This window comes from Scleropages formosus, chromosome 1, assembly GCF_900964775.1.
Source record: "Scleropages formosus chromosome 1, fSclFor1.1, whole genome shotgun sequence".
Classification (NCBI taxonomy): domain Eukaryota; kingdom Metazoa; phylum Chordata; class Actinopteri; order Osteoglossiformes; family Osteoglossidae; genus Scleropages; species Scleropages formosus.
Window position 1 is genome coordinate 50659863 of NC_041806.1, and position 13749 is coordinate 50673611.

General features: G+C 48.3%; 1 protein-coding gene across 1 annotated transcript; it reads right to left on the reverse strand.

The window, feature by feature from the left end:
• Positions 1 to 6768: 6768 nt before the first annotated feature.
• aldh8a1 (aldehyde dehydrogenase 8 family, member A1) lies at positions 6769 to 12684 on the reverse strand. The gene is made up of 7 exons (XM_029256683.1): positions 12479 to 12684; positions 11047 to 11194; positions 9561 to 9716; positions 8992 to 9141; positions 8647 to 8903; positions 8204 to 8365; positions 6769 to 7296 (listed from the first exon to the last, which is right to left on the reverse strand). The coding sequence occupies exons 1-7, from the start codon at positions 12644 to 12646 to the stop codon at positions 6844 to 6846; spliced, it is 1494 nt and encodes a 497-aa protein (XP_029112516.1). The 5' UTR covers positions 12647 to 12684; the 3' UTR covers positions 6769 to 6843.
• Between the last annotated feature and the right edge of the window lie 1065 nt (positions 12685 to 13749).

The following is a 13749-nucleotide window of genomic DNA, read 5'->3' on the forward strand; positions in this document are numbered from 1 at the left end:
CCCAGGAAGAGCGCAGCTCGGGGAGCCGCTTCACACACCGTGAGATTAGTGTGGAACAATGCAAAATATAAATAATGACGTCAACAGACTGCAAAACCCTACAGCTCTCGGGGGCGGCAAGAAAGCTGCATAATTTCTCAGCGGAACATTACTGGGGAGGGAGGCACAGCGGGTAGCACTGGTGCCCCGCAGCTGCTGGGCCGAAGCTTTGATCCCTCTTCAGTCCCAAACGGTTATTAAAAATGGGCGGATGTTACTGGACATGAGGCTTTCTGTAAGTGTCAATTATAATTATTCAGCACGTAAATCACTGACAACAAACCGCAAAATTAAGGGTCAAAAGTGTGAGAAGTAACGTGTTCGCAGTTCACCACGGTACTCTTTCATGATATTTACATTAATCTTTTTACTTCGCCCTCGCTTTTCTCCAAAGCGACCTGCAACGTTAAAACAGGATCCTTTAAGGTGGCAGCACTAACCAGTACGCCCCCTGCTGACCGCAGTAGACTGGCAATGATACTGCGGAGCAGAGAGACACACACAGAGACTGAAACCGCTTGTCACTAGCAGGGTCATGGTGAACCGGAGCCTAACCCAGCAACACAGGGCGTAAGGCCGGAGGGAGAGGGGACACACCCAGGACGGGACGCCAGTCCATCGCAAGGCACCCCAAGCGGGACTTGAACCCCAGACCCACCAGAGAGCAGGACCCGGCCAAACCCATGGCATCACCGCACCCCAGCAGAGAGACACACACACACACACATCTTCAGAGCCGCTTGTCCCATATGGGGTCACGGGGAACCGGAGCCTACCCGGCAACACAGGGCGTAAGGCCGGAGGGGGAGAGGACACACCCAGGACGGGACGCCAGTCCATCGCAAGGTACCCCAAGCGGGACTTGAACCCCAGACCCACCGGACAGCAGGACTGTGGTCCAACCCACTGCGCCACCGCACCCCCCTATATAGCAGAGAGACAATTACATTTATTTAGCAGACATTTTTGTCCAAAGTGACTTCCAATGAACTCTGTGTAGTGTTATCAGCCCACACACCTTATTCACCGTGGTGACTTACACTGCTAGATACACTACTTACAATGTGTCACCCATCCATACATCAGCGGAACACACTCTCTCTGTCACTCACACACTATGGTGAACCTAAACAGCATGTCTTTGGACTGTGGGAGGAAACCAGAGCACCCAGAGAACATACAAACTCTACACTGACCGAGCGGGGACCGAACACATGTCCTCCCGCACCACCTAGGTGCCGTGAGACAGCAGCGCTACTCGCTGCGCTGCCGTGCCGCCCTGTGCTACCAGTTAAACAGGAAGTAGGTAAGGTGTCGAAGACCTCGGTGAGGAGGTCACTGGCGATAGAGGGAAACTGACCGCCCCGTCCCGATCACCCCGGCGGGGGCGTTTCTGCCGGTGTGTCACTTTTGGCCAATTGGAAATGAGGAGGGCGCCGGCGTCCTGTGTACAAACACACGGTTACATAACTGGTGTAGGGTCACCTGTTACGGTTCGATACGCAGCATCAGAGACGGCAAACATCAAACACCCAGACGCACATTCCAGGTCAATAATCTCGCTGCTCCGTATCGAAAGAGGAGCAGGACTGAGGTGCGTCGGCTGGACCGGACATCACCGCATCACTTCATACCACCACTGCTCTGGGTCTCTTCCTTATTGCTCCTATCAGCAATTTATGAGCAGAATATGCCGTATAGGATGGCAATAACGCATAACCCTAAACCCTAAAAATACCCGAAGAGGGTCCTGCAGCTGCAATAAGTTACAAAATAAATGTTTCATACAACAGTTTTATTACTCCGTACAACGGCTTCTGCCAGATGTTTTGGGACAGAGATACAAACCCATAAGTTTTTGTCCCTCACTGGTGTCAATCTGGCTACTTTCTGCCTCGGTCTAAGTCTACTGTTACCCTCATTACCATGGAAACGGTGAGCGGTAGGGTAAATGAAGCCTTATCGTCACAATCGCATGAAGATCACAGAATGTCAGACGTTTGTCAGTGCCGCAGTGAACCTGCGCTTCGTAGCGTGAGACGCGGCCACAGATCGCAGGGACTTTGTTTCTTCGGAAACGTAAAGACCCACGAGCGAAAGTGTTAAAGTTATAAAAATGCAGAGAAGAGGCACTGGGAGAGTTGCAGGAACAAAGAGAAAGACACGACGACGAGAAAAACGAAAAACACTGAATGAGGCCTAATAAATGCTTTCTTCGTGCAGGAGATGAATATCTGCAAGGGAAATTTCCCACCAGGGTGATCCGACAGTGGAATAACCCTGTTTTACCACGTTATGCTTGCAAGATGCACGATTACATGTTCATAATGGAATGGTACTCAACTGAATTTATCTCTCTTCACATTTCCTCCTGCTGCAGATCCTGTGTCCTCTCAGCGCCTCCCCACCCCACCCCTCTGGGAGGGGACAGCAGAGTCACCTGTTCCCTCGTCCCCGAGTCCGGACTCCATTGGGCTCCATGTTTCTCTTCCGCTATTATCTTCGTTCCTCTTTTCCAGACAGACACTGTTGTAAAATTGTCCTCAGGAGCTATTTTTACACCTTTAATGACACCGCGGTACTGTACTTTACCCTGTGATGCAGACCAGGTAGCGGTTAAGGACACAGACCTGTGACCTGAAGGTTTCTGCTTTAGCATCACTCCCTGCTCCAGCTGTATAACCGCAGATCAAGGTTCTTACCCTGAATTACTCCAGTGAAAACCTCTGTACACTGCTTCCTCAACTTACAAACAGAACTGAGACTAGAAACATTTATTTATTAAACAGACACTTTTCTCCAAAGCGACTTCCAATGAATTCTATGTAGTGTAATGAGCCCACACACCTTATTCACCATGGTGACTTACACTGCTAGATACACTACTTACACTGGGTCACTCATCCATACACCAGTGGAACACACACACACTCTCTCTGTCACTCACACACTATAGGGGAATCTGAACAGCATGTCTTCGGAGTGTGGGAGGAAACCAGAGCACCCAGAGAACACGCAAACTCCACACAGACCGAGTGGGGAATCGAACCCATGTTCTCTCACACCACCCAGGCACTTTCAGACAGCAGCGCTACTCACTGTGCCACCCAAATAAACCTGAATATTTACATTCATTCATTTCACTGACGCTTTTCTCCAAAGCGAAGAACAATGTTAAGGTCACAATTATTACAGTTACCTGGTTATGAATATTTACCCATTTATACAGCTGGGTAATTTTACCAGAGCAATTCAGGGTAAGTACCTTGCTCAAGAGGATAAGGGCTGAAGGTGGGGACCAAACCTGCAACCTTTGGATCCAAAAGCAGCAACCCAAAGCACTACACTACCGGCTGTCCCTTCCTGCTTGTAACTCCATTTGTTCGTAAGTCCAGCCACTTCCTCACTATCAGTTCATTAATTTTATTAATGCTCACATCCCTAAATTTATTCACAGAAAACAAGTGTGAATGAAAAACTGCCTGCAAGACTTTTACTTTATTCCCTTTTCATCAACCACTTGTCCTGCGCAGGGTCACTGTGGTCCAGCGCCCAACCTGGATGAGGGGCAAACTGATATTTAGTGTTGGTTCTTGATGGATTCGCTCCACGCACATCACGCCTTTCGTCAATAACGCTCCGGAACACCAGACACGAGGTATGAACGCCAGGGAGGGGAGTGGAATCAGTGCGGTCCGACACTCCTAGTGTGTCCCTGTGTCCACTGTCTCAGTGCTCATAAAACCCGAAACTCCTTTTGTTGCTGTGGCCATTTTTCACCATATCAATGGTCACAGTGCAGTAACCGCAGCGCCCCCTGGTGGACAAATCAGTTCATCCTCATGAGGAGGGGGTCCTGATATTCCATAAAGACTCACTCACTCATTTTTAATGACTTTTAACCTCAGTTTGTCGTTTGAGGAAGCGCTGCAGAGGGTAAAGACTTTAGCAGAAATGCTTTTTTTAAAGGGGGGGGGGGGGGGGCGGTGGTGCATTGGCACATTGGGTTGGACCGGGTCCTGCTCTTCGGTGGGTCTGGGGTTCAAGTCCCGCTTGGGGTGCCACGTGACGGACTGGTATCTCGTCCTGGGTGCGTCTCCTCCCCCTCCAGCCTCATGCCCTGTGTTGCCAGGTTAGACTCCAGCTCCCTGCAACCCCATATGGGACAAGCGGTTCAGACAATGTATGTGTGTTTTTTTTAAAGGAATGAAATAAGCACAGGTGGCACAGCAAGTAGCGCTGCTGTCTCAGCACCTGGGTGGTGCAAGAGGACATGGGTTTGATCCCCACTTGGTCTGTGTGAAGTTTGCATGTTCTCTGGGTGCTCTGGTTTCCTCCCACACTCCAAACACATGCTGTTCAGGTTCCCCCATAGTATGTGAGTGAAAGAGTGTGTTCCACTGATGTATGGATGAGTGACCCATTGTAAATAGTGTATCTAGCAGTGTGAGTTACCGTGGTGAATGAGGTGTGTGGGCTGATAACACTACATGGAGTTTGCTGGAAGTCATTTTGGACAAAAGTGTCTGCTAAACAAATAAATGTAAATCATGTGGGAGGTGAGTCAGAGTCTGCAGCGCTCTGCTGGAAGTGCCTTTTTCACAGTGTGATGTTTCCCTTCTGCTGATCTGAGTGGTTCAACAAGTAAAATATTAATTATAATATAAATATCACCGAAAATATCACATGCGAGGGGGTGTTTGTGGGAACTGTTGGTTCTGTGTGTGGACTCACAGCTCCACTCTAGCAGCAGAACTGTCACTGAACACTTGGACACACGGTGACAGCACCTCACTGTCACACACCCGGCCCCACCTGGGCAGGTAAGACTGACGTTGCCGCGGCGACCGGGATCTCGCGCACCCAGCCTACCGAGGGCCGAAGAAAGCGAACGCAGGCGAGCGGGTGTGCGTGCGGCGGTCACCACGGGTCGCTGCGGCCAAACAATTTTATTTTCGCAAATAACCAGAAAATGAGGCCTGTGAAAAGTAAATGTGTGACAGTTCGTGGTAAAGGGCAGCTGGAGGTTAATGTTTACCGTGGTGAGAGGCAGGAGGTCCACGAGAAGGAATGACCCTTCGCGTCTCATCCTCACCCTGTTGCACAAACTCTTCCGGCTCGAACTCAACGCGCCGAGTGCAGGAGTTTGGCAGATTGTTTGCCCGGACAGTGCCTCTGAGGATCATGACCTTTGACCTCCTCTGACCCCGAACTGCTTTCTGTCCAGCTGCAGGGTCAACATGGGAGGGTGCTCATGGCAGTACTTTTCCTTTCACATTCATGTTACTCTCCCTTCGCTGTACAAACTCCCGTAACTTCGTCTCCTCACCCCCCGCCGCCGCCGCCACCCCCGGAACTCGCTTCCTGGAAACCTGTCTGCTGACCGGGACGCATTCCGCTCCTCGGCCACGCGAAGGGCGGGGGCCCAAAGGCAGCGCACCGGTGCGAGACACGGACACTTTTCGTCCGCACAGGACGTCCAAAATTCCCTCTTTCGCTGCCAAAGTGAGTTAAGTCCTGAGTCACTGATGAAAACAATGAGCAGCGGGAGGAGCAATGAGAGAAGGGGGGGGGGGGGGGGGGGGATGGGATCATAGGGATGACAGGCCATCCCATTCAACCATAGCACCTCCCGTTGTACCTACATCATGAGGAGGACACAATCCACGGTCCCATACGTTTATTGACACACAAGTTACCACAGCGATGCTGCTTTATGGAGGGAGGAAGTTAGCAGTTGAACCGTTGGGTTTATTTTAACAAATGTTAAGCATGGAGATCAAACGCAACGTGCGTCCAGTTTTATTGAAACTACAGATGACCAAAAGCTTGACATGTAAAACTTACGCAAAGGTGATTAATTCTTCCGTGGGATGAGAAATGATGTGTGGAGAATTCAAGCCCCACATACAGCTGGACTCTTTGAGGCAGATTGGACTGCTGGACTCCTCCTAGCAACTAATTAATTAATTAATGAACTAATCAAAACATTCAATTTGTCCATCAACTGCCCAACCAACCAATCATTCATTCATTCATTCAATCAACCAACCAACCAACCAACCAATTAATTCAATCAACCAGTCAGTCAGTCATTCAATCAACCAACCGGCTAATGAACCAGTCAATCGTTCAACCAACCAATCTACCAATCATTTATTCAATCAACCAACCAGTCAGTCATTCAACCAACCAACCAATCAATCAATCATTAATTCAATCAACCAGTCAGTCAGTCATTCAATCAACCAATCAACCAACCGGCTAATGAACCAGTCAATCGTTCAACCAACCAATCTACCAATCATTTATTCAATCAACCAACCAGTCAGTCATTCAACCAACCAACCAATCAATCAATCATTAATTCAATCAACCAGTCAGTCAGTCATTCAATCAACCAATCAACCAACCGGCTAATGAACCAGTCAATCGTTCAACCAACCAACCAACCAATCTACCAATCATTTATTCAATCAACCAACCAGTCAGTCATTCAACCAACCAACCAATCAATCAATCATTAATTCAATCAACCAATCAACCAACCGGCTAATGAACCAGTCAATCGTTCAACCAACCAACCAACCAACCAACCAATCAATCAATCAATCATTCATTCAATCAACCAACCAGTCAATCGTTCAACCAACCAACCTACCAATCATTCATTCAATCAACCAATCAACCAACCAACCAATCAATTAATCAATCAATAAGGAAGCGCGCACTCCCCACAGCCCTCGTGTAGCATCATTGATCATTTCATTTCACCTCAGTGACCCGGAGCACCAGCGCCGCCCCTCAGTGCTTGACGGTGATGGTTTTGACCTCGGTGAAGAAGTGGTACGAGTCCCAGCCACCCTCGCGCCCCACGCCGGAGCACTTCATGCCCCCGAAGGGCAGGTTGAGGTCGCGGACGAGCCAGCAGTTGGTCCACACTATGCCGGCCTGCAGCTGCTGGGCGACGCGGTGCACCCGACCGACGTCCCGCGACCACACGACGGCGGACAGACCGTAGCGCACGTTGTTGGCGCGGCGCACCGCCTCCTCCTCGCCGTCAAAGGGCGTCACGATGGCCACGGGCCCGAAGATCTCCTCCTGCATGCAGCGCGACTCGTCCGCCACGCCCGTGATGACCGTCGCGCCCATGAAGTAGCCGTTCTTGTTGCGTTCGGGCAGAGGCAGCGGGTCGACGCCCTCCCCACAATGCACCACTCCGCCCTCGGAGAGAGCCAGTTTCACGTAGCTCCTCACCTGGGGACACAAGGGGAGGCTGTGGGTCCAGAAGGTCCTGGTGGGACCATAACTGGGCCCGGTCCTCAGAGCCTAGTTTATGCTGTGGTCCTGTCACATGTTCACATACACATTCTCCTTGTCATAATATTAATTGTTGTTGTTATTATTAATAACAACAACAATAATAATAATAATAAGAAGAAGAAAAAGAAGAAGAAGAAGAAGAAGAAAATTAATGGATAAATTTGAGGTGGTCTGGTCATCCGACTGACTGCTCATTCCAATGTATCATATACGTCTTTGTGTTAGAGCAGTGATTTTGTTTTCAAACCTAAATACATTGAAAAATAAGAACTATGAACATTTCCACGTTGCAACGTGGCACAGTGCTTTCTCACCAAGAAGAATAATAAAATATATTTTTAATGTTATTATGAAAAGCTTCCCAGAGTCACTTTGAAAATAAGGTCTGTATTTCACTCTACAGATTTTGTTTCCAGAAAATTCTGCAAAATATATTTACATTTATCCATGTTAATCAGTTTACATCACACGAGTAGCTGCATAAAGGTTTTCCATTATTAAACAAGTTATTTAAAAAAATATTATTTTTAAATAATTGTGATGCACTGGACTGTCATAAAATTATTATTATTATTATTATTATTTACATTTACATGTACATTCATTCATTTAGCTAACAATTTTCTGTAAAGCAACTTATAATATTAAGGTACTTACAATTATTTACCCATTTATACATCTCGGTAATTTTACTGGAGTAATTAAGGGTAAGTACCTTGTTCAAGGTTCCTACAATTGGAGATTTTGGGGATTTGAACATGCAACCTTTTGATCCAAAGGCTATCCACTTACTATTATTATTATTATTATTATTATTATTATTATTATTAAAAGGCTGAACCTTCTCCAGGTGCTCTTTGCTGATGAGGGCTCCGTTGTTACTGCTCTTGTCCAAGGGACACCCCGTCTTCCACTGGCGGGCTGCGACCACAAACTTCTGCAGGAACTCTGGGTAAAGGCTCCTCTCCACAAAGACCCTGCTGGTGCAGAGACAGATCTCCCCCTGCAGGTCACAAGAGACACTGCGAGTAGGGGCAGCATCACTCACAGGTAGCGGGGCTCCTGGAGACCAGCCCCGAGAAGAGCAAAGTCGGCTCGTAAAAGCGCTCCAGCAGGTGGCGCAGCGGTCAGAGGACCCGGGTTCGGATCCCGCCTGCCGGAGCACCCTTGCTTGAGATAATGACCCCGAGCACACGCGGTAAAAAATTGAGTAAGCGGGTCCCGCAGACGTGGCGCCGTAACGGGCCAGCAGGGGGCAGCGGGGAGCGGAGTGCAGCCGCTCACCTGGTTGGAGAAGCTGGAGCGCACGGTGGTGGCGACGCACTCCTCCAGGTCCGCGTCCTCGAAGATTACGGCCGGGTTCTTGCCGCCCAGCTCCATGGAGAGCTTCTTGCAGTAGGGGGCGCTGCGCTCGGCGATGAGCCGGGCTGTGGCCGTGCTCCCCGTGAAGGAGACGAGCGGCACCTCGGGGTGAGAGACCAGCGCGTCGCCGACTCGGGGCCCCGTCCCGAACACGACGTTCACCACGCCGGGGGGGATGTCTGCCGGGGGGGGGGGGGGACGAACCGGTGAGGACGGGGAGCCGCGGCGCCCCCTGCCTGTCGACGGCGGGGCGCCGACTTTACGCACCTGCCTCTTTGAGGAGTTTGCACAACATCCAGGCCGTGACAGATGTCATCTCGCTGGGTTTGGCCACCACCGTGTTGCCCGTGGCGATGGCCGGGGCGATCTTCCACGTGAGCAGGTAGAGAGGAAGGTTCCAGGGGCTGATGAGTCCAGCTGAACGAGCCAAGCAGAGAGAGGGGTCAGGGACCTGGTGCAGAGGGGGAGTGGCAGTGTAACGCTCCAAATGAGCAGAGACGGAACGGACACTGATAATAATAGAGTAATAAAAAAGCACTGATATAAATTATAACAAGAATGAGAAAAGAAAAAAATAGCAGTAGTTAGAAAAATAAGAAATTGATGAATAATATCAACAACAATAATTATAACAAGAAGAAGAAAGTAATAATCTGAACAATAACGATAGGAAAAGAGAATAATAAGAAAAAAAATTAAGAAGAAAAAAGCAATTATACACATATAAAAAGAAGAAAAGGAAGAGGAATAAGAACAGTAATAAGAAAAAGAGTAATAATAATAATAATAATAATAATAATAATATGTATGCGCATCGCAGTGACCGGAGCTCTTACCCACACCGACGGGGCGGCGCACCGTGTAACTGACACACTCCGCGTGGGGCATCTCACTGCACTCGGTCATGTGGTGCAGGACGGAGGACGCGAAGAAGCGGAAGTTGTACACCGCCCTCGGTACCTCCATGGCGCGAGCTGCCGTCACCGTCTTACCTGCCGTCCAAAGACAGAGAGACACACCCGGAATGAAACCGCGCTCGAACGGTCATACGTCACGCTGCGTACGGGTCGGCTCGCTAAAGGACACAACTACGGCTTGTTGACGAAGACGAGCAGGAGGGGTTTCCGTCACCCTGGAGGTGCCGCCACACGAGGCCTCGGTCACGCGGTGCACATTTGGATCGTCGTTCAGTTGAGACAAACCTGTAGTGCTTCGGGGGAGAAGAAGGATGGAAATGTACACCGTTTCTTCACTCGAGAACTTCTCATAGATACAAGCTCTTGTCTAAATCTTGTGGTTTCATGCGATTAGATGTTGTGTCCAGGAAACCATCCTGGAACCCATTTCTCGGGCACACGGATATCGGTCTGGAGCAGAGATTCGTGTGAGTAGCTCTCCGATCTACTGCAGCTGCCGCCCCTTTGTTCTCAGCAGAAGTGGACAACATCAACCACCACGTCTTCCTTACCTCTCTAGTGCGGCTTGGAACCACAGGATTGTCATTCAGAGGGTTTCAACCTTACCTTTGAGGTACATCTTACCAGGTGGTTTGGTGTTGCTACCTCAGTTTCTCAAGAGGTGTTCCTCAGGGCTCGGTACTCGGCCCCTTTCTCTTTATCTATACCACCTTCCCTTGACCTGTCATTGCCCCGCACGGGTTCTCCGGTCACTGCTCTGCTCACGATACGCAGAAACACTCGAGTTATGGTCTACAAGACGGTGAAAGGATCTGCACCCCAATACCTACAGGACCTGATCACTTCCTACACCTCAGCAAGAACCTTGAGCTTCTCCATCTCTGGCTGCTCAAAAGTCTGCATGTTCTCAGTTTTGGCCGCAGTGTGGTGATTCACGCTTTGAGCTCAGTGCTCCAGATTTATGCTTGTGTTCTTGCTGGTCTTGGACAGAAGAAGTTTCAAAGCAGGACCTTTGTGAAATGCACAATGTTCTATTTTTTTCTGAAACTGGGTCACAGAGGTGGTGATTCAGTCATCCGGTCTTTCCTGACCTAGTTTTTTTTCTGCGGTTTTCAGCAAATACCCTATAAGGTGTCAGTGAATTCCTACTGGGGAGCGGCAGTTTGTGACCAGCGTCCTTCTTTTCCCAGGCAGCTTGATCTTTGCAGAGTTTGTGGTCATGATTTCCAGAAATGACGACTGTCAGACCTCGTTTCGGATTGGAAATCGGTCTTTAGCGTCATTCAGCCGCACTGTGAAGCTGCGTCGATGATTGCGACTTGACTTGTTGGTGCTGGAATCCGAGCAGATCGTGCAGAATAAGGGTTTGGGGGGGGGAGCTCCGCCCGCAGGGGGCGGGGCTTACCTTGGTCTCTGGACTCGGCCTGTGCGAACTCCTCCAGGTGGGCCTCGAGGAGGTCGGCCAGCTTGTTGAGGACGTGGGCCCTGTCGGCGGGGCTCCTGGCGGCCCAAGAGGAGAACGCTTCTTTGGCCGCGTTGACCGCCTGCTCAACCTATGAGATGCACCGCGGTAAAGAACTTCAGCAGGGGGTTGGCTCGGTGCAATATTTATATCATTTACCTGTTTAGTTTTTTTCCCCCAACACAACTTATGACTATTTGCATAGCTGAGTAATTTTACTGGAACAATCTAGGGTAAGTCCATGCTCAAGGGTACTACAGATGGAGATGGGAGTTGACCCTATGACCTTTGGGTTCAAAGGCAGCAGTGTTTACTACGCAACCAGCTATCCCACAAACCCTTTCTCCAAGAGGACTTACAGAGTTAGATCATCACTTTTACAATAATTTACCCCTGTATATAGCATGGTAATTTTTACTGCATCAGTTCAGACTAAGAATATTAGTTTACGTGGCCTGGAATTCCCTTCTACCCTGGAATGTTGGAATCTTTCCATTGACTTATTTATTTATTTTATATTTCTACTTTATATTTTAATTTTATTAAATTTTCATTTATATGTAGTGTATAAATGATACCGTATTACATATCACTTATATTATAAATGATGTATATATACAGTATAAAATGTAGTTTAAATGTATTTATTTAGTTGGTTATTGCCAATTTATTTATGCCTTAGGGGGTCATTCTGTGTAAAATGCATATATATACCCTGTTTCATCCCCTGTAAAATAAAACAATTTAAAAAAACAAATATAAAGGAATATGATGTTTTTTGTGTCACGGTAACCCTGAGCGGTTCCTGTGTAAACTGCCAATCAGAGCCAGCAACTACAGTGTAAAGTACAAAGGTTCAGCGGTGACTTAGCACTCCCTGCTCCTCACTGTTGCCCAAACTTGAACCCGAGCGGGACCCCGCCGTCTGCCAGCGCTTACCTGTGGACTTTCAAGTAAACACCTCAGCCGTGTGTAAACAAGGTGCAAATGAAGAACCTGACCATAAGTTTAGGGATCCGGTAAAAATGAATATTGCTAGAAATGATTGGTGCTCAACAAGCCCTGGGGGACACACTCTGACGTCTGCCGTCATACAGAAATATGGTAAAATATTGACACACGGAGCAGTTGTCCAGTGTTCATACGCGGTTTACTATGTCATTCAGGGTAAGTACCTTGATCAGGGGTACAAGAGCAGGGATGGGATAGGATTCAAACATAAGTCCTTTGAGTGCAAGGTGGCAGCTCTAACCACTACGCCACCTGCGGCCCGTATTTAGCAGAGCAAACACACGACAGACGACAACAAGAACGAGGCACCGACAGCAACTGCAAACACACCGCGTGTTCAGCGAGAAGCCTCGTGAGTCCTCACCTCATCTGGGCCGCTGTCTGGCACCTGGCAGTACACCTCCCCTGTGGACGGGTCGTATGAGTCTATGTATCGGGAACATGGGACAAACTCCCCCCCGATGTAGTTCTGCAGGACCAGGGGGGTCTTGAGCTCCGCACCTTGGGCCATGTCTGCTCGATCAGGGTGCATGAAAGTCACCAACGCGTCAATTCATTGCAGGACTGGGGGGTCAGAGCACTATGCCGCATATTGATAAGCAGGATAGCACCGCCCCTTTAAGCAAACCTTACCCACTACCTTTGACAAGCACCGCCCACTGCCTTTCACCACACCCACAGAGAAAGATTTAAAGGGGAAGCGCAGAGCTTAAATCCCTTCCTGAGTACTTGTATCGGAATCCAGGATCAGGACTGAGACCACGACTGGCCTTAGTCTGACTGCACCTATTTGACCCCATGGGGCCCCGTGGCCCCTTCTAGCTCTGGAAAAACAAAGTCCAAAGCAAAGAATAAATAATTATGCAATCAAAATGAGGAGTTTGGTGCTCTGCCGTGTGCCAACGAGTATAGCGTGCAATGAAGTAACTTTTTGATCGTTGCTCCCGAGTGCCACTGCCCCCACCCCCGTACCTCATCCCCCCACCACTCGGCAGCCAGCAGCTTCTTACATTTACTGTGTGGAATCGGTAAAACGCCAACATAAACAGAAGCGCTTCTTCAGCCCCTAAAATCTGGAAGTCCACACTTCTTTCAGCATTTCCGGATGCTTCCAGTGTTCCTTTGGCTAAGAGATAGGCCTGTCCACCATCAATTTATATTGCTTTTATTATTTGCTTATTTTTATTAATTCTGTATTGTATATTTCAACTTTGAATCTATTATTTTATTAATTGCTTTTTAAACACTTTTTTTTTGTAGCCACGGCCAGGCGTGATGTGGCCATTTATTTTTTGTCTGTCTCGGCCTTTCTGTGAATAAAAAATAATTCTATTCAATGTACTGATTAATGTCTTATATACTTTGACAAAACTTACATAATTTTTGGAACAAAAAGCAAGAGGTTCCTTTAAAATGTATAAATAACAAAAAAAGAATATAGATCATTTTACTAATAATTTGTTAAATGTAACAGGATATATTCTTGATACTTTAGTATGAAATAATCTTAAACCTAGGAGGTTCTGACAAAATGGTCCAAATTAGGCCCCACACTTGCTAAGGCCGACCGTGGCTGAGACCCAACCGAAAGGAGGGCAACCTACTATTAAAAATATTCTAAAAATAATCTGTCAC

What these genes read in the sequence shown, in the direction of transcription:
- aldh8a1 (XM_029256683.1), bottom strand. Translation starts at nt 12,646, where the DNA reads ATGCACCCTGATCGAGCAGACATGGCCCAAGGTGCGGAGCTCAAGACC. An exon ending in GCGCCGCCCCGTCGGTGTGG is followed by an intron (nt 9,142 to 9,560) that starts GTAAGAGCTCCG and finishes TGGCTCGTTCAG; the next exon opens with CTGGACTCATCAGCCCCTGG. An exon ending in GCTCCAGCTTCTCCAACCAG is followed by an intron (nt 8,366 to 8,646) that starts GTGAGCGGCTGC and finishes TGTGACCTGCAG; the next exon opens with GGGGAGATCTGTCTCTGCAC.